The following is a 22,632-nucleotide window of genomic DNA, read 5'->3' on the forward strand; positions in this document are numbered from 1 at the left end:
GGTGCTTGCATTTGGAAGGTTTTGCTGTGAAGTAAACATGCGGTCAAAGGAGCTCTCCATGCAAGTGAAACAAGCCATCCTTAAGCTGCGAAAACAGAAAAAAACAAGCCGAGAAATTGCTACAATATTAGGAGTGGCAAAATCTACAGTTTGGTACATCCTGAGAAAGAAAGAAAGCACTGGTGATCTCATCAATGCAAAAAGACCTGGGCGCCCACGGAAGACAACAGTGGTGGATGATCGCAGAATAATCTTCATGGTGAAGAGAAACCCCTTCACAACAGCCAACCAAGTGAACAACACTCTCCAGGAGGTAGGCGTATCAATATCCAAATCTACCATAAAGAGAAGACTGCATGAAAGTAAATACAGAGGGTTCACTGCACGGTGCAAGCCACTCATAAGAATCAAGAAAAAAAAGGCTAGACTGGACTTTGCTATAAAACATCTAAAAAAGCCAGCACAGTTCTGGAAGAACATTCTTTGGACAGATGAAACCATGATCAACCTCTACCAGAATGATGGAAAGAGAAAAGTATGGCGAAGGCGTGGTACAGCTCATGATCCAAAGCATACCACATCATCTGTAAAACACGGCGGAGGCAGTGTGATGGCTTGGGCATGCATGGCTGCCAGTGGCACTGGGTCACTAGTGTTTATTCATGATGTGACACAGGACAGAAGCAGCCGAATGAATTCTGAGGTATTCAGAGCCATACTGTGTGCTCAGATCCAGCCAAATGCAGCCAAACTGATTGGTCGTCGTGTCATACTACAGATAGACAATGACCCAAAACATAAAGCCAAAGCAACCCAGGAGTTTATTAAAGCAAAGAAGTGGAATATTCCTGAATGGCCAAGTCAGTCACCTGATCTCAACCCAATTGAGCATGCATTTCACTTGTTAAAGACTAAACTTCAGACAGAAAGGCCCACAAACAAACAGCAACTGAAAACCACCGCAGTGAAGGCCTGGCAGAGCATCAAAAAGGAGGAAACACAGCGTCTGGTGATGTCCATGAGTTCAAGACTTCAGGCAGTCATTGCCAGCCAAGGGTTTTCAACCAAGCACTAAAAATGAACATTTTATTTAAAATTATTGAATCTGTCCAATTACTTTTGGTCCTTTTAAAAACAGGGTGGCACATGTTAAGGAGCTGAAACTCCTAAACCCTTCATCCGATTTTAATGTAGATACCCTCAAATGAAAGCTGAAAGTCTGAACTTCAACTGCATCTGAATTGTTTTGTTTAAAATTCACTGTGGTAATGTCTATAACCAAAACTAGAAAAATGTTGTCTCTGTCCAAATATATATGGACCTAACTGTAGGTTAGGCTGCATTTACATATCAGGGTTTCATGATCTGTGTACAGACAGCGATTTCCAGAGCAGCGGACCCCATTAACAGCTTCATATATGCCTATGAGGCTGTTGAGTTTGGGTCAGGAGATCTGCAAATGGTCTAGAAATTGGGGTCCGCACAGACCGTGAAACACGACCATGTGAATGCACAGCCTTTGAGTGTATTCAGGTGCAGAGGCAACAGTGTAGTAGATTTTTTTAATGACTTCTTTTGGGTTTCTGCTGCCTCCTTAACTCTACATATGAATATAGCATAAGTTAGGCCTATAAATTAAACCTTTAGCTGGATACATATACATATATATAACATGTTCTTTTTAACTTTAGAAGGGGTTTTCCATGTTGGACAACCCTAGTTTAATCACTTCAGGGCCTTATTTAAAATAAAACCAGTATATACCTATATTCACCTACAGAAATGGCGCCATTCCAGCGATGTTGGCGCCGCCATTCCCATGGGTCACGTGGCCACTGCAGACTTTACCCATTTTTTCAGAGCAGACATCCTTCTGGTGGATCAGCTGCTGCGGCCAATGTCACGTGGCCCACCGGGACTGGTGGCACCGCTGGAGGTGGGTATAACCAGGGCTGTGGAGTCGCTAAGCCAAACCTCCGACTCAGTATCCTCAATTTCCATGACACCGACTCCACTAAAATGGGCTCCAACTCCGACTCCACAGCCCTAACAGGGCTGTGGAGTCGGTAAGCCAAACCTCTGACTCCCCAATTTCCATGACACCGACTACACCAAAATGGGCTCCGACTCAGACTCCACAGCCCTGGGTATAACATCTTTTATTTTATTTCAAAAGAAGGTCTGAAGTGATGAAGCAGAGATTACCCAGTTGTGGAGAACCCATTTAATGCAGGCACCTGTTTTGAAAACCCCTTTAATGTTGGAGATTGCCAAAATGGTAAATTTCCAACCACTCGAAGATCTGATACACAGAGAGCCATGAGTGACTATCTGTATGTAAAGGTTGCACTGCACATAAGGGGTTTCCTAGCTATAGATTGTAGCAGTAATCTACCTTCTAGAACTTTGATGAAAGCACGAGCGGATAGTGACGTGAAGCATAAAGTGCAGGTCAGCCTAGCTCTACAGAATGCATCAAGCAGCAGCATTGCGTCAGTTACTAGTGTTAGCAGTACATAGAATATGTCTTCGCAGGACAGGGGATCGTAGCATTGCTATTGCATGGATTTCAATAGTATCATTCGATTCAAAGTGCCAACAGTAGTGGTAGTGTTTTATAGAAAAATAAAATGGTCCTGCAAAAGTCAAAAACTGTTTTCCTTGTTGTAAACCCCTAGCTTGTAGAAGGCTCATGAATACATTACTACCTTTCCAATAGGTTATGTGCAGAAGATAGAATATTAAATTTCATGTATTTAAAAAGGGGCAAAAAACAAAAAAAAAAACAACAAATAAGCAATGGTAATGCAAAGCCCACATCAACCACAAAAGCGCAGAGCAAATACATTAAGAGCAGATGTCTATGTCTCATCTCATTGAGGCCTGTAAAAAGGCAGGAAAAAAAAGTAATAAAATGTACGGGTACTTTACAATTGTTATCATAAGAAAAGCAGCCCCTTGGGACCCATACCGCGCACAGGGCAATGGCGGAAGGTTAGGCTCAGTCTGTTCACAATTTCCTTCTTCCCTCCGCAGCAGCTGCACTGTGCAATGTAACATGGAAGGTAACATTTACTTATGTTGCTCAGGTTCATCATTTGATAAAAATGCAAAATATTTTGGGAGAGATTTAACCAGCAAACCACCCACACCCCAAGGCTTAAATACCTTACCTACACAAAATGGGGAATATACTATACAAACAAGAGGGGCCTTTACACCAGAAAGATTCCCTACATTGTGAATGTGCAAAAAAAGCAGGAGCATGCCTAACATCAAATGCCCTCGTTATCCAGTGCATTAAATTAATGGTTTATGGAACCAGCCATAACACAGGTCTGATGTCTGCAGCACCAGCTACACAATACCTGGCTGCAGACCACCTTGCTCCCGCAGGAGGTCTGCAGCCACTGTTCCACCACTCCGTCATTTTTTTTCTCTGCACGGGGTTTCTGAAACATTAGTCTGGAGCAAATAATCTTAAGGGCAGGAAATATTCTCACAATATTAGTTGGTTTTCTCCTTCACCACAAGAACCTTTCCCCATCCTTGGGATTTGTCTAAACATGTGTAAACCAAAAAGGAACATCATTGGAAGAGGACCCTAACAGCAGCACAGAGTGACGTCTTGAAGGCTTTGAAAACACCATCTTGCACTTCACGGTGTCTTCTGTCCCAGGTCTGCAAGTTCCATGACATAAGTCTTGTAAGGTTGTGAGTTGTTTTTCCTTGTGGATTCTTGTCCGATGCACACTCGTTCCTTCAGCTTTGGAATTGGGATGCTGGAGTTGTGTAGTGGGGGATAAAACAGAGAATTTAGGCATGCACAAAAACAGAACTGCAAGCCAACACGGGCGAGTGAAGTCTCAAGGACACGTATGTTTACAAGTTGGAGGATGGGGAGGATCTATTCCAGTGTGCTACAGCAGCAACAGATAACAGCTGATCACACACAAGAATACGTGTACACAGGGGGAGGAGGATAGGAAAAGGGAGAAGGAACCTTCATGTGGATATTCAAGTCCAGCCACAACGTGTCCATACGCTACTACTCTACCAATCCATGAGGTTACTTATTTTTCATCGAAAAGTTCAATATTTTAATCGGTTGCTCTTCATCAAAATCCACAGTTCAGTTCTTCCTGTAATAAAGGTTTCAACGTGACGCAACCTGATCAGAGGGCAGAGGACAGGACTCACTCCCAACCATTGTCTTTTATCATGTGAGCCAGTTCAATGATAAACTTTCCTTCCTTATATTTCTGACTGCTTTCAAAGGCATGTTCCTGTGGGAAACAAGGAAATGTAATTACTATACGAAAAGCCATAACGCAACGTTAACCCAAATTGTATATCCCTTCCTAGCCTCTGCATTCCTGAAATCAGTGCGCCTTACTTTTTGGCGAGGGGCACATGGGCAGGAAATGTTAAAGGAAATCTGTCTGCACGTTTTTGCTATTTAATCTGAGAGCAGTATGATGTAGAAGAAGAGACCCCGATTCCAGCGATGTATCACTTAATGGTCTGCTTGTTACAGCTTCAATAAAATCAGTAGTTTAATCAGCAAGACAATATCACTATAGGACTAGGTGTCTCGTGCCATGTAGTCCTTCTCCTCTGTGTAACCCCGCCCCCAGCACTGATTGGTAACTTTCTGTGTAAATTGACAGAAAGCTACCAATCAGTTGTGTGGGCGGGGTTACACAGAGCTCAACATTCAGAGCACTACTAGATCTGCAGGAGAAAAAAAATAGAATTAGACTTACCGGTAATTCAGTTTCTAGGAACCTTCCACGACAGTCACTTTGGAAGATGTCTCCCCGCCCTAATGGGGGACAGGAACACAAAGAGGTTAAATAACCCTCCCCTTCCTGCTAACTCCAGTGTTTTTTTCTGGCCATAGTAGGGTAAATAGTTACCACTAAAGTGCAGGAATCATCCAGAGATATCAGATAGGGAGGGAAATTAGTGCTGTCGTGGAAGGTTCCTAGAAACCGAATTACCGGTAAGTCTAATTCTATTTTCTCTAGTCACCTTCCACGATAGTCACCTTGGAGATATAGCAACGTTAATTTCTTTAGGGAGGGACCACAGCCTGTAGAACAAGTCTGCCGAAGGTCAGATCCCTGTCGAAATTCAGCCTGTAATGTCTGGTGAAGGTATGAACAGAAGACCATGTGGCGGCTCTGTATATCTGTTCTGATGAGGCGTTTCCTCTTGCTGCCCATGACGTGGAAACCGACCGGGCAGAATGGGCCTTCAGAGAGATCGGCGAAGGGAGAACTTTGGCCGAATACGCAAGGCAGATGGCTTGTTTTATCCAGCTTGCAATCGTGCTTTTAGCCGCCTTCTTCCCTTTATTTTGCCCTGAGAATTGGATAAAAAGATTCTGGTCGACCCTCCAAGATTTGGACTGCTCCAGGTAATGGAGAACTACCCTGCGGAGATGCAGGGTATGGAAGTTTTCCTCCTTCTCGTTGGAAGGGTTTGGACAAAATGAGGGCAAAACCACACCCTGACCCCTATGAAAATCTGAAACGACCTTGGGCATAAAGGCAGGGTCTAGTCGTAGGATTATGCTGTCAGAATTTATGGATACAAAGGGTTCTTGAATTGACAAGGCCTGCAATTCTCCTACGCGCCTAGCTGTGGTAATAGCGACTAGGAACACCGTTTTAAGTGTTAGGATTTTAAGGGGTAGGGAAACCAAGGGCTCAAAGGGTGGTTGAGTTAAACTATTGAGTACTAAATTTAGATCCCAAGGAGGGATCCGACTAGGGAGACTAGGACGTAGTCTACTAGCTGAAGTTATGAATCGCTTGATCCAGCGGTGGCCAGCTAGATCCTGGTCAAAAAAGGAACTGAGGGCCGATACCTGAACTTTCAGAGTACTCGGGGAGAGCCCAAGATCTAAACCCTTCTGGAGGAAGTCTAACATTTGAGAGATGTTGGGGTGGAAGGGATCCGGGACACTGGGAAGACACCAGGAAGAGAATTTCTTCCACACTTTGCTATAGATGGCATTAGTCACCGGTTTCCTACTCTTTTGGAGAGTTTGGATAACCCTATCGGAGAGACCTCTGGCTTTTAGAATGTTGGTTTCAGTAGCCAGGCAGCTAGATTCAATTTTTTGAGATCCGGATAAAGGAGGGGACCTTGGAAGAGGAGATCGGATCTTTGAGGTCAAGGTGCTGTACCAGCTCCGTCCTGGCCACAATGGGGCAATCAGGATTGTTGTGACTGTCTGACCGGATTTTCTCCAGTGTCTTTGACAACATTGGAATTGGCGGAAAGGCGTAAGCCAAGTTGAAGGTCCATGGATGAATGAGAGCATCCATTCCCAGAGCACCCTGCACGGGGCTGAGGGAGAAATATATTTCTGACTTTGAGTTTTGAGAATTCGCAAACAAGTCGACCTCCGGGGTTCCCCATCTCGAGGTTAATGATAGGAAAACCTCCTGATTCAGGCACCATTCTCCAGGATGTATGTCTTTCCTGCTGAGGAAGTCCGCTTTGGTGTTGTCTGAACCCTTCAGATGAACCGCGGAGATTGAAAAGAGGGGTTTCTCCGCCCAGAGAAATATCCGAGCTGCCACTAGTTTCAGACTGGTATACTTTGTGCCCCCCTGGTGATGAAGATAAGCCACAGTCGTCACGTTGTGGGAGTAGACACGAATATGATGGCCTTGGATTAGAGGTGAGGCAGCTAGCAGCGCTTCCTCTACTGCCTTTAGTTCCCTCAGATTGGAGGATCTGGAACTTATGTCTGTGGGCCATAGGCCCTGAAAATATGTTTGATCCACCACGGCACCCCAACCTCTTCGGCTGGCATCTGTGTGGAGCACTTTCAGAGGGAGCTGATCCCAGCTTACCCCTCGCAGAAGGTTTCGGCATTTTAGTCACCACGACAGGGCTGACTTCACATGTCTGGGAAGAGGGATTCTCCTAGACAGGGTGTTCTGATACCTCCAAGAATGTAGGAGAACGTGAGTCTGGAGGGTCCGAGTGTGTGCCTGGGCCCAGGATACTGCTTGAATGCACGAAGTTAGGGACCCTACAATAGACATGGATTCCCTCAGGGTTGGGGATCTTTGTTGCTTGAATCTTGAGATTCTTTGGCAAAGGTCACGCTGACAATCTTCGGGAAGGAAGCACATCCTTTTTTCTGAATCCAGGAGAATCCCCAGGAATTTCTTCCTCGTGGAAGGCTGTAGGTCCGACTTTAGGAGATTCAGGATCCAGCCCAGGGACTCGAGAATATCCAGAGTTTTTAATACGTCCTGATTCAGCTGATATGTTGAAGGAGCCATAATAAGATCTTCTAGGTAAGGGACCAGGCAGATTCCCTGATGACGGAGGAAGATAACTGTTTCTCTCAGGATTTTTGAGAATACTCTTGGGGGCCGAGGATACTCCGAAGGGAAGGACGTTGAATTGGTAGTGAGAGATCTTGCGGTTGTGGGAGATTGCGAACCTGAGGAACTTCCTCACGAAAAAACCGCTTTCTTGTAACTTTTTGTTCAGGAAGCGATTTCTTCCTATCAGAAGCCTTATCCAGGATATCATCCAGTATTGGCCCAAACACATGGCGACCCTGAAAGGGGATGGCGCAGAGTTTCGTCTTAGAGGTAATATCGCCTCCCCAAGATTTCAGCCAAAGAGCTCTCCTGGCTGAATTTGAGAGGACTAGGGACCGTGCAGCCACACGAACGGACTCTCCTGAAGCATCTGCTAAGAATTCCGAAGCCTTTTGTAGAAGGGGAAGGGAATCCAGGATTTCCTCTCTGGAAGTACCCTGGGAGAGATGAACCTCTAATTTGCGAAGCCAGAGAACCAGGGCCCTGGCGACGCAAGTAGAAGCAATATTTGCCTTAAGAAGATTCGTAGAGGACTCCCATGATTTCTTTAGGTGACTCAATCTTTCGATCCATTGGATCTTTTAATTGAGAAGAGTCCTCAAATGGGAGGGATGTTTTTTTGGTGACTTTAGAGACCTGAACGTCCACTTTGGGAACCTCCCAAATAGAATTATTACCCTCCAAGGGAAACCGTTTTTTAAAATCTGCAGGGACACTAAGGCCCTTCTCCGGGGAAGCCCACTCTTGTAGAATGAGATTTTGAACATTTTCGTGTATAGGGAACCCTTTTTCAGGCTTGGGCCTCAGACCCCCAAACATTACATCCTGTACGGAATGTTTTTCCGCTACTTCCTCAACCCCCATGGTGCTCCTTACTATGGAGACTAGCTCATCCATATCTTCTGAGGAAAAGTAGTATTTTTTCCCATCTGCTTTAGGGGTGGATGTGGAGCCCTCGTTCTTCCAATCATCTCCTGACTCAGAAGAATGGACCTCACCCGAGTCAGTATCAGTATTAACTGGGGCCATCTTCCTCTTTTTAGGGGGGGGGGGGGGGGAGGATGCGATACTTGAGGTTGGGAGAAGGCCGCCATGGAGGATTGTACCTCCTGTTTAATCAGGCTTTTTATGCTGTCCAGGAGGGAGGGCTGTTCAGCACGTATAATGTCATCCGTACAGGGTTGACATAGGGTCTTCTTATAGGCGGAGGGTAGCCAGGAGCCACAAACACCACACTTGCAGCTAGGTTTATTTTGGGGGGCAGAGACCTTTTCTCCCTAAAAGAGAGAGAGGTATACTAAGTAACCCTTCAAACATGTCAGAACAGTAAAGGGACCAGCCCAGCTACTCACGGCAGGAGGGTGAACGCTGGGATCTGCAGATGAAGCAGAGGGTTTGTCGCCATCCATGGTCAGCTGTATACAGTCACAGAGAGACAGGGGGACAGCGCTTACCTGGAGGCCCAGACCAGGATATATAGGTACCGAGGTTCCCAGCGATATTGTGTGCTCCTCCCCCTTTGGTCCCTAGGGAGGCTTGAATAACCCTATCCGGTCGGCGATTCCCCCGGTGGCCGCCGACCTCGTGGAACGCCAGGCACAGCGCGCGTTCCAGTGCAGAGCCCAGGCCGCGAACCGGAAGTACAATGATGTCACATTCGGCCGCGCGAACCCGGAACTCTACACAGATGCTGGAGAGGGAGGACGCCGGAGAGCTCAGCGAGGACCCCGGCAGCACGTCACCGCCCCGCTTTGCCCCTGACAGAGCGCGGGAGGGTCGGGAAGAATGGCCCGAGTACACCGCAAAGGTGAAGACGGAGCGCAGCCCATAGAGGAGGAGGAGAGGATCACCGCCCGACCTCGGCTGCCCGGTGGTAAGCAAATCCAGGTGCTCCGCTCACCGGCCACGACAGCACCTGAAGGACCTCTTCATGCCCCACTGGGGGACAGGAAAAACACTGGAGTTCGCAGGAAGGGGAGTGTTATTTAACCTCTGTGTTCCTGTCCCCCATTAGGGCGGGGAGACATCCTCCAAGGTGACTGTCATGGAAAGTGACTAGAGAAACAGGAATTTTTTTCACAAATACAACAATCAGCTCAGTAAGTGACACATCGCTGGAATCAGGGTCTCAGTCCCTACATTATGATGCTTTCAGATTACATAGCAAAAACTGGGTGACATGGTCCCTTTAACAGAAACAATTAGGACTGGCATAAGTCTTTCTATGGTTGTAACAGTCTCTCATTTAGCAACAAGACTGACTCCTTTTGTGCTTACGTTACTAGAGGAAGGAATTAAAGTGGATCAGACAATAGATTTCCCAATACATTATTAAATAGATCTTAGACCCGATGAAGCTGGTGTGCCCACTATGAAAATGTATGCAAGAACAGCGGTATAACCCTGATTGAAAGTTTTCCTGCCTGAGAAAGTGAGTAATTTACGAGTACATCTGGACTTTCCTGGGACGGCCCTAGAAAACGACTGTTTCCAGCTAGAAAAACATAGTACATGAAAAGCAGTGTCAGCAAAAACAGAATTCTTCCTTGTAATGTCCTTGACATTTGTTTATTTCTACAACTTTGTTAACACTTATACAAGTCGCTATGAAGACGTACTTTATGAAAATATTTTCCTGAAACTGGAACAATCAGAAACTGTTTTATGCCCAGAGCTCTGTTTTAATAACTTACATATTTCCAGCCGAGTGTGGTTTTACAGTTCTCACAGTATATATCAGCCACTGCATGCAACCCGGTTAGAAGGACCCGCTCTTCTGCTGGGCCACAGCCGACATTTACCCTGCAAGCCAAAAGCAGGTAATTGTCAGTCACAAGATCAAAACAAATTAAAAAACAAACATTAAATAATCAACGTCTCTGACCAAAATAAGTGACATGCCACATATCTCCATAGCACATTTTTTCTGCAGTGCAGCTGGAAATTTGGTCAGAAATTTAGCTGCATGACATTGGGGGTTGTAGAAACCCCATTCACATGTATGGGGTGCAAATTTACACGAAAAACTGTGCCAGACAACTATTAGGATTAACACCAGGCTGCTACTTCCATGCTGACAAATATTCAATATAAAAACACCATTAGGCCATTTTTCATGGCAGACATAATCGGATACCAAACGGGTATATCATTTTTAAAATGCAATTTTTATTTAATTTTTTCCATGGTTTTTCCTTTTTTCTGTATGTAAAAAATAATATGTTATTCGCAATTGCAGTTACGGGAATGTTTGTCTGAACTCCACTTTAAAGGAAATTAAAAAAAACAAAAACAAAAAAACCCTGAAGGCATAGAAATCAGAGTGTAAGATGTATTTCTACTTGAAGTCTTATTTTCTGGGTGACCTTGATTTCCGATGATGGGTGACATGCACTAATAGCAGCAGTACTCATAGGGGAGAGTTTCAGATGCTGTGATGAGTAAGCAATGCATGGCCGTGGCTGCCTCCAGGAGGAATTGCTTGTTCATTCGTGTGTTGTATAGAGATACAAGCACCAAGTATGTATGTAAAATGGACCTTCGTGTACGAGGGATGTTTAGATTGAAGCATAAAGGGGTTAATACTTGCAGGCCACTTCTGTCTACATAAGGACACAGGGGTAGAGCTTAGTCAGATTCCAAAGCAGCAAATCTTGGCAAGCATTTCAGATGCTTTCCTAATCTGACTGTGTAAGACACACCGAACAAGCGGGTGACAAATCCTCTAGAATTTCCTGCTTGTAGAACCTACAAACACTCCGAGCAGATGCGGTCACCGCCAGGTGCTCCATGGCAGGACGGACCAGACTCTGATGCCGACCTTTCTTTCTCACGCCCTCTATTTATAGCAAGCAGTTTGGACTGCTACTCGCAAGATTATAAATAAGGAAATGACCTGACGGAGAAAAGCTTTGCACTCCCGACCAAAATAGCCCGGGCCTAGGTGTGATCCGAATTCAGTCTGTGATGCATGGTGGGAGGCAGCTATATTTACCAAGTGCTCTGTCCACCCAAAATGTACAAAGTGTCTAAAACTTTATGTATAGTAATGTGCAAAAAGTTTTAGGCAGTTGAGGGAACAAAAGATACAAAGCAAGGATTCTTACAGATATAGACGTGTTAATTGTCAAAATGTAATGATAATGAGCAAAAGAGAATTCTAAATCACATCAATATTTGGAGTGACCACCCTTTGCCCTCTGACCATCAAAACATCACTTCTAGGTGCACATGCTCATAGTTTAGTTGTTGTAGGTTTCGGCAATTTAACGGAAGTTTGTTCACCGAAGGTCTGGAGAACGTCTGAACAGTGAAGGATGGTGGAGGCTTCTTGCAAGTTTGGGGAATCATTTCAGAAAATGGAGTAGGGGATTTCATCAGGATTAGTGGGGACCTCAATGGAAATACTTATCCATCATGCAAAACCATCAGGCAGGTGTCGGATTGTACCGATTGCCTCCAAATTCTTTGTCAATGACTCCAAACATACAGCCAATGTTATTAAGAACAATCTTTAGGGTAAAGGAGAACCAACAGGTCTAGAAGTCTTGATACGGACTCCATAGAGCCCTGATGTCAACACCATCAAGTTGGTCTGGTATTACGTGAAGAATAGAAGGATTTGCACATCCTAAAGCCACAAAATATCTGTCATTAACTTTCTAAGATCCTTGGATCAACCTCCCTGCCAAGTTCCTTCAAAAACTGTGTGCAAATGTATGTAGAATTAGTGCTTTAATGCTGTTTTGAAGGAAAAGGGTGGTCACACCTGATATGGATTTGCTTTAGAGGACTAAATTATAAAAGTGGAGGAACCCCCCCACCCCGCAACCTCTCTTAGGGTATGTGCACACGTCAGGATTTTTTGCGGTTTTTTTGCATTTTTTTCCGCTATAAAACCGCGATAAAAACGCGAAAAAAACGCTAACATATGCCTCCTATTATTTACAGTGTATTCCGCATTTTTTTGTGCAAATGTTGCGATTTTTTCCGCAAAAAAAATCGCATCGCGGAAAAAAAAGCAACATGTTCATTAAAAATGCGGAATTGCGGGGATTCCGCACACCTAGGAGTCCATTGATCTGCTTACTTCCCGCACGGGGCTGTGCCCACCATGCGGGAAGTAAGCAGATTATGTGCGGTTGGTACCCAGGGTGGAGGAGAGGAGACTCTCCTCCACGGACTGGGCACCATATAATTGGCCAAAAATAAAAGAATTAAAATAAAAAATAGTCCTATACTCACCCTCTGATGGCCCCCGCAGTGTTCCCGCCTCTCCGCTGCATGCTGCCGCTTCGGTTCCTATAGCTGCTGTGCGGTGAAGGACCTGCCGATGACATCACGGTCTTGTGATTGGTCGTGAGCGGTCATGTGACCACTCACGTGACCGCTCACATGACCGCGATGTCATGGAAGGTCCTGCGCGCACACACCAGCTATAGGAAGAGGAACGGACGCCGCTGAGGAGATCGTCTGGGTGAGTATAAGCATTTTTTTAATTTTTTTAATTATTTTTAACATTCTATCTTTTACTATAGATGCTGCATAAGCTGCATCTATAGTAAAAAGTTGGTCACACTTGTCAAACACTATGTTTGACAAGTGTGACCAACCTGTCAGTCAGTTTTCCAAGCGATGCTACAGATAGCTTGGAAAACTTTAGCATTCTGCAAGCTAATTACGCTTGCAGAATGCTAAAAAAAAACGCGAAAAAAACGCAAAAAAAAAAATGCGGATTTCTTGCAGAAAATTTCCGGTTTGCAGTACTTTGCTCTGCCCTCGGCAGGGCAGAGATGTGCGCCTGCGCACGAGCGCAATGGAGGACACTGTGGATGACATAGAATGAGTCATCCACAGAAAGAGGACGGTGATTGTAAGAGGAGGCGCCGGATCAAGACCAGAGACGCCCATCAGACTGGACCCCGTTGTCGGAATATAATAATAGCTCTTTTTGTGCCTTTCGTAGCGGATTGTGGACATACATACAGCATACTAGAACGCTGTAAAAGTGGTCTTAAAGGTGCTGGCCATACTTACATTGTGATAACCTGGTGACAGGTTGCTTTTAAAGGGGTTCAAATATGGGGTTGTCCAGTAGTGGACAACTACATTAATAATTGATGCACATGGAGTTTATTTGTGTGTACATGATATAGGAAGGTCGCTCACAAAATAGTACAGAAAAATAGAATAAAAAGGCACGTCAGATTTTTTTCTGTCCCTGAAAATATAAAAACATAAGCAAAACAAGGGAAAAATTCACAAGCTTCAAGTTAAATACGGGCAGGACTAAACTTGTTTTTCCTGCAATGTATCTGACCAGTAAAGAGTAGGGTGAACGTTTTTAGAAAGCAAAGCTAGAGTAAGGAAATACTCACACAGAGTTAAAGAGGTAGGCTCGCCCTTGACTTCCCTGAAATGACTGCAGGGAAAAAAAAAAAATACACAAAAGAGGGTGATTACTCCAGAATAGACACAAATACATCTAGCAATATGTCTTTCTACCAATGATTTGTGCAAAACAGACAAGAAGAACGGCATTGGAGGGCAGACACTTCCTTATGCCTATTTATGACCATATCCTCGGCTATATAGTAATGTAACATAAAAGGCACTGTCCTAATGGAGCAAAGATGTCCAACAACATGTAGAAAAGGGACAGCAAACAAGAACCTTGCCAGGAATAGAAAGGGATTAATAATGTTCATAGACACTGAATGGAGCAGCAGGGGGCACACAACCACAGTTACCCTCCAACGCCACAATAAGGAACTATAGGGGGCCCTGACCCCCATTTTAGCAGTCACTCCCCCACCACCCAAGGATCAGACATTTATCAGTTACCCATTGTGAAAAAAGCCCTTCAATGGAGAGAGATGCCCCCATTTAGGCAATTTTAACCTACAGGCTTAGAAACATGTAGAATAACAAAGTGAGCTTTAAGTACCCTTCCTGGGTCAGTGATTGGCTGCAGCACTGTCGATGTGATATCACCACTGCAGCCGGTCAACACAGACAGGAACAACAGCATATGAGGGATGTCAAGGACATTGACATAAAAAATAACTACTAAATGACTACTGGGGCCAGTGATGGTAGAAAAGATGTGTCCAGCACTCTTCCCAAGGTTCAATAAAAAAAAATAATTGCCATTAGATGGATTAAAAATCAAAGGAACAAAAGTGTAAAAAAATACACATGTGTAGACTTATGTGCTTCAAACCCTCATCCATGGGTTTTTAATTAATCTAATAAATGACAATTATTTATTGAATCTTGGGAGGCGTGCTGGAGACATCTTTCCTACATACTTTTTTTGTGACCGGCTGTCTGCTTCATCCGTGCACCACCTGGCTCAGACTGTGGATTTTGCCTTAGAAGCGTGAGCTGAAACTGCATTTTTTTTTGCTGCGAGGCCAGCGATTCCATGCAGCGGTCATGTGCATAATGGACACATCTTTGCAGGACTAAAGCAGCAGTGGTGTTGGACCAGCAGGGGACTGAATAGGTAAGTAATGCCCATATTAAACACAATTTATGCTTCATCCCATTTCTCTTTTTAAATCCCATAAGAAGTATTAACATGGATTGAATGGCCAGGTAGCGGTGATGATTGGTGTGTTTCTACTGTCAGAGAGCAATGAAGACAGCTACTAGATGCGGCAGGCGACCATAAGCTGCTTGTCGGTAGCATCCTGCCAGCAGATGACGCAGGACAAGGGTAAGTAAGCACATCACTCATCACCGCCGCGTGCCACTGCGGCCTCCTAACCCCGATTAGGGTTTCTTCTGATGTGCTTTGCGACATATACAGTGAAACAGTAAGGTGATAAGAAGAGAATGATCGCTTACCTTGGATATCAACTCATCATGATTGGCTAAATGTGCTCTACAGTGAATACAGCTGTAGGTTCTGTGACAGTTTGGCAAATAAGCCTGGAAAGTTTTGGACTTAGTCATTTTCACCATGTCGGTCTGGGGTTCCTCACTCAGCTCGGGGCTGGCACTGGAAGAATTACAACTTTGCTGCACTTTCTGACAAAAGAAACACTGGAAAATGCAAGCAAAAGCCGTTGTTGGTTTGGGGAGTGTGTGGCACTTCCCACACCGATGCCAAAGGAGAAAGTCAAGCTGTGGAGAAAAAGCAGACATGTAAGAAGACAGCAGCAATATCACGGAGAACAGATCAGTCTTTTTTCCAATCTATGACTACATGATCTCCCCATATAAACTAGTAACACATAGAATCCAGCAGATGCCAAGCGGGCATCCTCAAGTATGGGGGTTATGTTATCCCCTTCCAGATTGCCTAGACCCCCACTAATCCCAAAACCCGAGCTTGTGAATGAAAAAGTAGTCACACCATTCACTCTTATGGGAGTGACAAAGACCAGCCAAATGCTATGATCTGCTATCTCCCCGTGTCTGCATGGGTTTAAATAATAATAATAGAATATAAATAAGCAAAAAATAAAATATAACTCCCAAACTTGAGACTACGCCTTTAATTACGAGTCCACAGTGGTCAATGTCATTCGGTGCAGCAGATACTCTGCATGGAAATAGGCTTTACTTCTGTCTGCCGTAACGTATTCAGCAGGCAGAAACCTAAACAAACAACTTGCAAGCGCAGCAAACCAAATCCGTGTGTGGTGTCTAAGAATAGAAAGGCAAATATAGCATCCATATTCCTGCCGCTGCAGAGAGGGGGCTACAGCCGGCCACCGGGTACAGTCTGCGCTACAAGAAGCCAGCTGACATGTCCAACACTTCTCAACATTATGTAACAAACGCAAAAAAGGATATTGTAAGAAGCCGAAGTAATCTAGGATTGGCAAAAAGTCACCATTTTCTCCTACTCCCAGTCTGAATGCTCACATTATACTTTCCTAGCAGGGTACGATTGGTGTAGAGTTCTGTAAAGCTCTCAGTAATCGCATTAAAAGTGGAAATACAAAGCAGCACGTGGGACTTAAATGTGCAGCAAAACCGATTCTTCGGGGAACTACCGTATTCTGAAGAAAACTGCCACCGCAATACATAAAGCCCCCGGAATACTCTTATCTATAAGGTGCCAACATATCCCACCTGACCGTACGTGACTTACCAGCAGCCAGATCTGATGAATGTATACCAAGAAGCCAAACCACGGATTTCCTGCTGAAACCGTTCATCTCTCAATGCCATGTATAGGTTCAGATATATGACAATTCTGCAGGCTTCAGAGCTGAAATCTCCCAGCATTCCTTACAGGTCATGCTTATTCAGAATAAATATATACAGGGTGGGCCATTTATATGGATGCACCTAAATAACATGGGAATGGTTGGTGATATCAACTTTATTTTTTCCAAACCAAGCACACCATTGTTTTTCTTGTGAAATTCTCAATAAGTTTGATGTGTCACAATCTTCCCATTGAAAATAAAGTTGGACCCAAAATGGACTACGGTACTTCAAAATGGCCGCCATGGTCACCACCCATCTTGAAAAGTTTTCCCCCTCCCATATACTAATGGGCCACAAACAGGAAGTTGATATCAGCAATCATTCCCATTTTATTTAGGTGTATCCATATACATGGCCCACCCTGTATATATGGAATGCTGGGAGATTTCAGCTCTGAGGCCTGCAGAATTGTGAATGCAACTCTGAACTTTGGCATGGGGTGTAATCTATGATCTGTAATGCAAGATTTGCATAGAAACATACTTGACATTTATGTTACTGGTGTATGTTTAGAGGTGAACATGCAATTTAACCCCTCATCAACCAACTTTACAGAAGCCAGGAGGGAAAAAAATGCCTCAAAATAGAATAGAGATGGCAGAAATCATATTAAATGCAGAACTTTTTTGTGTAATGTTATTGCGGGGATATTTCCCCTGTGATTGGGGCTACACAGCAGTCCTAGTTCGGGGAGGGGATCTATAATGTGAATAGTAGCCAAGTTTATGCCTTCCCATGGCCATTCCCCTCCGGCTTGTGTGCCGATTTTACAGTGGAGACATGGGCAGGAGACTTAGGGGTTATGCAGGTTCACACAGGCCATAGGGAATGGAGATAAGCTTTGACTGATATGCCCCCTCCTCCGCTTCACAGGGGCCCCAAACCAGCTGCAATGGCTGTGCAAAAACCAGCATTTACAAACGAAAAGCTACGAGAAGTGCCTTTTGTGCACTCACATTTTGTATTACAATATGCCCAGTAGCCCCACTGATCCCAGGTAGCCAGAAAATAAACCAGCAATGCAAATAAACCACACAATGCCTCAGCCCAAACACCTGCCTATGTATACAAAGCATGTGCACAAGGAGATGGGGCGTCAGAAACACCCCAACTACACCCCTGATGTGACGCGCGTGCAGTCGAGTCCGCCTTACAAGTGACACTCCGTCGCGATCACTGTTTACTGGAGCTGCGAATCTACAAGTAGCGACATTCTAACCGCTGGCAACCCATAACATAGTCTCACCATGATCTATCCCCAAAATTCAGCTAATGTCTATGTGAAGCCAGTGTAGGTCCCAGCCCCCACCACATCTGTCCTTATTTACAGATGACACCAGTGTATATACATAAACTATACACACAGATCAGCGACCAGCAAGGCCAGTCTGGTAATGTATCTGCTGGGACGTCATGAAATGACGTGATCATAATTTGGTTATAGCCTTCGCTTCAAACAAAGAAGAAAGGCACATGGCCGAGCACTCAGCAAGAACCCGAAACTGGAGGAAACCACAAGAACAAAGGATTCTTGGCCTTTCAGATCTGGATCCTTACATATATGAATAAAGGTCATTTCACAGATTGTAAGCTTGTGTGCAGGGCTCTCACTCATTTTGGCATCTGTTGATTTTACGTGTTTTTCTGTAATGTCTTTATTGTCTGTACAAAATGGAAAGCGTTGCGGAATATGTTGGCACTATAGAAATAAACATTATTATTTATTATAATAATAATCTGTGTTGCCATTTTTAGAGACAAATAATGCAACAATATTTCCAACGCAAAGACTGGTGTCGTAGAAACGGTTGTGGAGATTGTACAAAGTCCATTGGATGTGACAGAGGCTTAAATGGATCTGGTCTATTTCCATGAGTTACACAGGCACAAAGCGCTGCAGGATTACGCCGGCTGTGGACAGGGACGACACACAAATGCAAGGTGCCAACACAAAGAAGCTTCCTGAAAACAGCCACACAGGACAATCATTTGCATGGATTTCAGGAACCAAGTCCACTGAGATCTTTGTTTTCCTGAGCTCAGTAACCCAGGCATGAGGTCTACAAGGAGACTGGGAGTCAGAAACTCTCTGATGGCTGCTGCCTATAAATAGAAAGCGTTCAGCCAGTGAGGCAAGTCTTTATGACAGCTCGGGGGCAATTACTCGATAAGACGCGTACGCTTGTCATCCATACAGCCCCGATATAGCAAACACACAAAGAACAGGAGCAGGGAGAGGAGGCAGAGAGAGCAGACACACGGGGTGCCCACTACGCCAGGCAGCAGCCTTTGTTATACTGTACATACACTGCGCTGGATCTACCCTAGCGCCAGTTGGCACGGTTTATGGGTTAACACGACCACTTTGCCCATTTTCACACACACACACACGCACGGCAGGCAAATGATTCTTTGTGCAGGGAAAGACAACGCACCTGATACTTGCTTGCCCAAAACCAATAGAAAAAATACAAACAAAACATAACAACAACAAAGAAAACCACAACATCCTACAGACAAAGTCTAAACAATCAAAATAAAGCGCAGCAAACACTAAGCATTGCTGCATCACTGAAGATGAGTGAGGAGCTTGTTAGATTGTTAACAGGTATGTAAATAACATATCATTAGCAACACTTCTGTATCACTAGGGGTGACAATTATCCCCAGCAACAACCTACAGGACACAGAGATCCTTATTATCAGCTGCCTAGTGTCTGGCTCCAAGTCACCACAACACAGAGAAGAAACAACTAATATTTACTATATGGACACAATAAAGACTAAATATTATGGCAGCAGATGATCATGTAACCAGGCCCAGCACAGAGATCACCTACACACGTGTCATGTGACCGCATCACAGAGATCACCTACACACGTGTCATGTGACCGCATCACAGAGGAGATCACCTACACACGTGTCACATGTGACCGCATCACAGAGGAGATCACCTACACACGTGTCATGTGACCGCATCACAGAGGAGATCACCTACACACGTGTCATGTGACCGCATCACAAAGATCACCTACACACGTGTCATGTGACCGCATCAGAGGAGATCACCTACACACGTGTCATGTGACCGCATCACAGAGATCACCTACACACGTGTCATGGGACCGCATCACGGAGGAGATCACCTACACACGTGTCATGGGACCGCATCACGGAGGAGATCACCTACACACGTGTCATGGGACCGCATCACGGAGGAGATCACCTACACACGTGTCATGTGATCGCATCACGGAGGGGATCACCTACACACGTGTCATGTGATCGCATCACGGAGGGGATCACCTACACACGTGTCATGTGATCGCATCACGGAGGGGATCACCTACACACGTGTCATGTGATCGCATCACGGAGGGGATCACCTACACACGTGTCATGTGATCGCATCACGGAGGGGATCACCTACACACGTGTCATGTGATCGCATCACGGAGGGGATCACCTACACACGTGTCATGTGATCGCATCACGGAGGGGATCACCTACACACGTGTCATGTGATCGCATCACGGAGGGGATCACCTACACACGTGTCATGTGATCGCATCACGGAGGGGATCACCTACACACGTGTCATGTGATCGCATCACGGAGGGGATCACCTACACACGTGTCATGTGATCGCATCACGGAGGGGATCACCTACACACGTGTCATGTGATCGCATCACGGAGGGGATCACCTACACACGTGTCATGTGATCGCATCACGGAGGGGATCACCTACACACGTGTCATGTGATCGCATCACGGAGGGGATCACCTACACACGTGTCATGTGATCGCATCACGGAGGGGATCACCTACACACGTGTCATGTGATCGCATCACGGAGGGGATCACCTACACACGTGTCATGTGACCTCATCACGGAGAAGATCACCTACACACGTGTCATGTGATCGCATCACGGAGGGGATCACCTACACACGTGTCATGTGATCGCATCACGGAGGGGATCACCTACACACGTGTCATGTGATCGCATCACGGAGGGGATCACCTACACACGTGTCATGTGATCGCATCACGGAGGGGATCACCTACACACGTGTCATGTGACCTCATCACGGAGAAGATCACCTACACACGTGTCATGTGATCGCATCACGGAGGGGATCACCTACACACGTGTCATGTGATCGCATCACGGAGGGGATCACCTACACACGTCATGTGATCGCATCACGGAGGGGATCACCTACACACGTGTCATGTGACCACATTAGAGATCACCTACAGTCAAGATGTGAAGTGACTGCTCCGTGTTTACCCCAGACATGCAGATCTTGGCCCTGTCTAGAGGGGGCGCTGACAAGTTTCAGTGTCCGCTGCCCCTGAGCACAGATCCTCCTGTGTGACCCCTGCTCCTGCTGGACACAGCCCAATCACAGCCCCAATCCTCGGACTTCTGCACCCCAGTCTCCATCTTGGTGCCCCCGCCAGAGGTGTCATGTCGCTCCCCTCAGACACAATGGTCCCACGTCCCCCACATTTCCCCTCCGCCCCCTCCTTACTCGTTGCTTCTTGCTCCCTCTTCTCTTACAGCTTCACCGGTTCGTACGTTGCTCATTCTCCGGGCGGCCTTCTCACCCGCCGCCGCCGCCACCTCCTCCCGCCGCTTTTGTTTGGTTACTGACTGGAAACCGATCAACGGCGGTTTAGAGCGAAGGGGGGGAGCCTACGTAAAAACACAGTTGTTAAGAGCCAATCAGTAAATGGATACATTTTACCGTCACCAACTCAAGCACCAACCATTCAGAAGGCCAGAGCTGTGAAACCGAGCTAACCAATAATTGCAGGAATCCTTGTGCGTCACAGCCAATAAGATCGCAGGTCTCGTGAGCATTGACCAATGGAGAGCGGAGACTGCTTCGAGACAAAGGATGTTTTGGTTGCGGTTGGGGAGGAGACTAGCTCAGGGGGCGTAACCTCCAGTGACAGCAGCTGCTTCTTAGAGGAAAGTCTAGGATTGGTTATAAATTATGACAACTTCGTCTTTTATCCAATCACGCGCTGGGGGAGGGAGTCTGGGACTGTTGTTTGGGTTCTTAACAACAGGCGCGGGCCCGGGCAGCACGCGGCGATGGGGAGGAGCTTCGGGGACGCGCCAAGGGGGATAAACAAGAGGAGGGTGACGGAAGCACGGCGGCTGCGGTAACGTTAACCCATGGTTGGCCGGGCCGCGGCCACTGTGCATGGGAAGTGAAAGTCGCATGCGAACTGCATGAGAATCATGGGCGCAATGCGACTATTGTGTACCTATGTAGGGCGCCGGCACGTGGCATGGCCGGGAATAATGCGGAGCCTGGCCGGACACCGCGCCGGGGATTCACCGCTTCCTGCCGCGGTAGTCTTCGTGTTGGAGCCTTTGTTTTTTCCGCTTTTATTTCCTGCTGACGCGTTCTAGTCTTAGATGTCTCCGTTCATTTCACACTATAATAAACCGGTAAATGGGGGAAAATCCGAGAGAAATGATGAAGAAACCCGCAATTCCCCCGTCTTGTATGAGCATAACCAGGTCTCCTCAGTGTCCGGATTTGTGAGGGCGGCCATAGGTTTTCTCTGAGGGCAGGGGAGGGCTTGTTGTCTTCAAGGCGAGCTGGAGTCTTCATTGGTGCCATTTCTGGGGTTAACCCCTTCACCCCGAAGCCTGTTTTCAACTTCCTAACCGGGCCATGTTTTACAATTCTGACCACTGTCCCTTTATGAGGTAACTAGGTGGTGGCCCGATTCTAACGCATCGGGTATTCTAGAATATGTATGCGTAGTGTATAGCACAGCCCACGTAGTACATTGTGCAGCCCACGTAGTACATTGCGCAGCCCACGCAGTACATTGCGCAGCCCACGCAGTACATTGCGCAGCCCACGCAGTACATTGCGCAGCCCACGTAGTACATTGCGCAGCCCACGTAGTACATTGCGCAGCCCACGTAGTACATTGCGCAGCCCACGCAGTACATTGCGCAGCCCACGCAGTACATTGCGCAGCCCACGCAGTACATTGCGCAGCCCACGCA

At 46.0% G+C, this 22,632-nt stretch overlaps 1 protein-coding gene across 3 annotated transcripts; it reads right to left on the minus strand.

Annotated features, from left to right (window-relative positions):
* Positions 1-1,240: 1,240 nt before the first annotated feature.
* YPEL1 (yippee like 1) lies at positions 1,241-21,527 on the minus strand. 3 transcript variants are annotated; one of them, XR_013223621.1, is made up of 7 exons: positions 21,366-21,493; positions 21,128-21,291; positions 15,210-15,488; positions 13,736-13,779; positions 10,052-10,160; positions 9,782-9,852; positions 1,241-4,286 (listed from the first exon to the last, which is right to left on the minus strand). XR_013223621.1 is itself a non-coding variant. In XM_077293420.1 (6 exons), the coding sequence occupies exons 3-6, from the start codon at positions 15,324-15,326 to the stop codon at positions 4,197-4,199; spliced, it is 360 nt and encodes a 119-aa protein (XP_077149535.1). In that variant the 5' UTR covers positions 15,327-15,488; positions 21,128-21,291; positions 21,401-21,527; the 3' UTR covers positions 1,241-4,196. The 3 variants fall into 3 exon arrangements, 2 of the variants coding, with proteins under 2 accessions (XP_077149535.1, XP_077149534.1); XM_077293420.1 differs by lacking the exon at positions 9,782-9,852 and having other exon boundaries at positions 21,401-21,527; XM_077293419.1 differs by lacking the exon at positions 9,782-9,852 and having other exon boundaries at positions 21,366-21,487.
* Between the last annotated feature and the right edge of the window lie 1,105 nt (positions 21,528-22,632).

The sequence above is a fragment of the Ranitomeya variabilis genome, chromosome 1 (genome assembly GCF_051348905.1).
Source record: "Ranitomeya variabilis isolate aRanVar5 chromosome 1, aRanVar5.hap1, whole genome shotgun sequence".
Taxonomy (NCBI): domain Eukaryota; kingdom Metazoa; phylum Chordata; class Amphibia; order Anura; family Dendrobatidae; genus Ranitomeya; species Ranitomeya variabilis.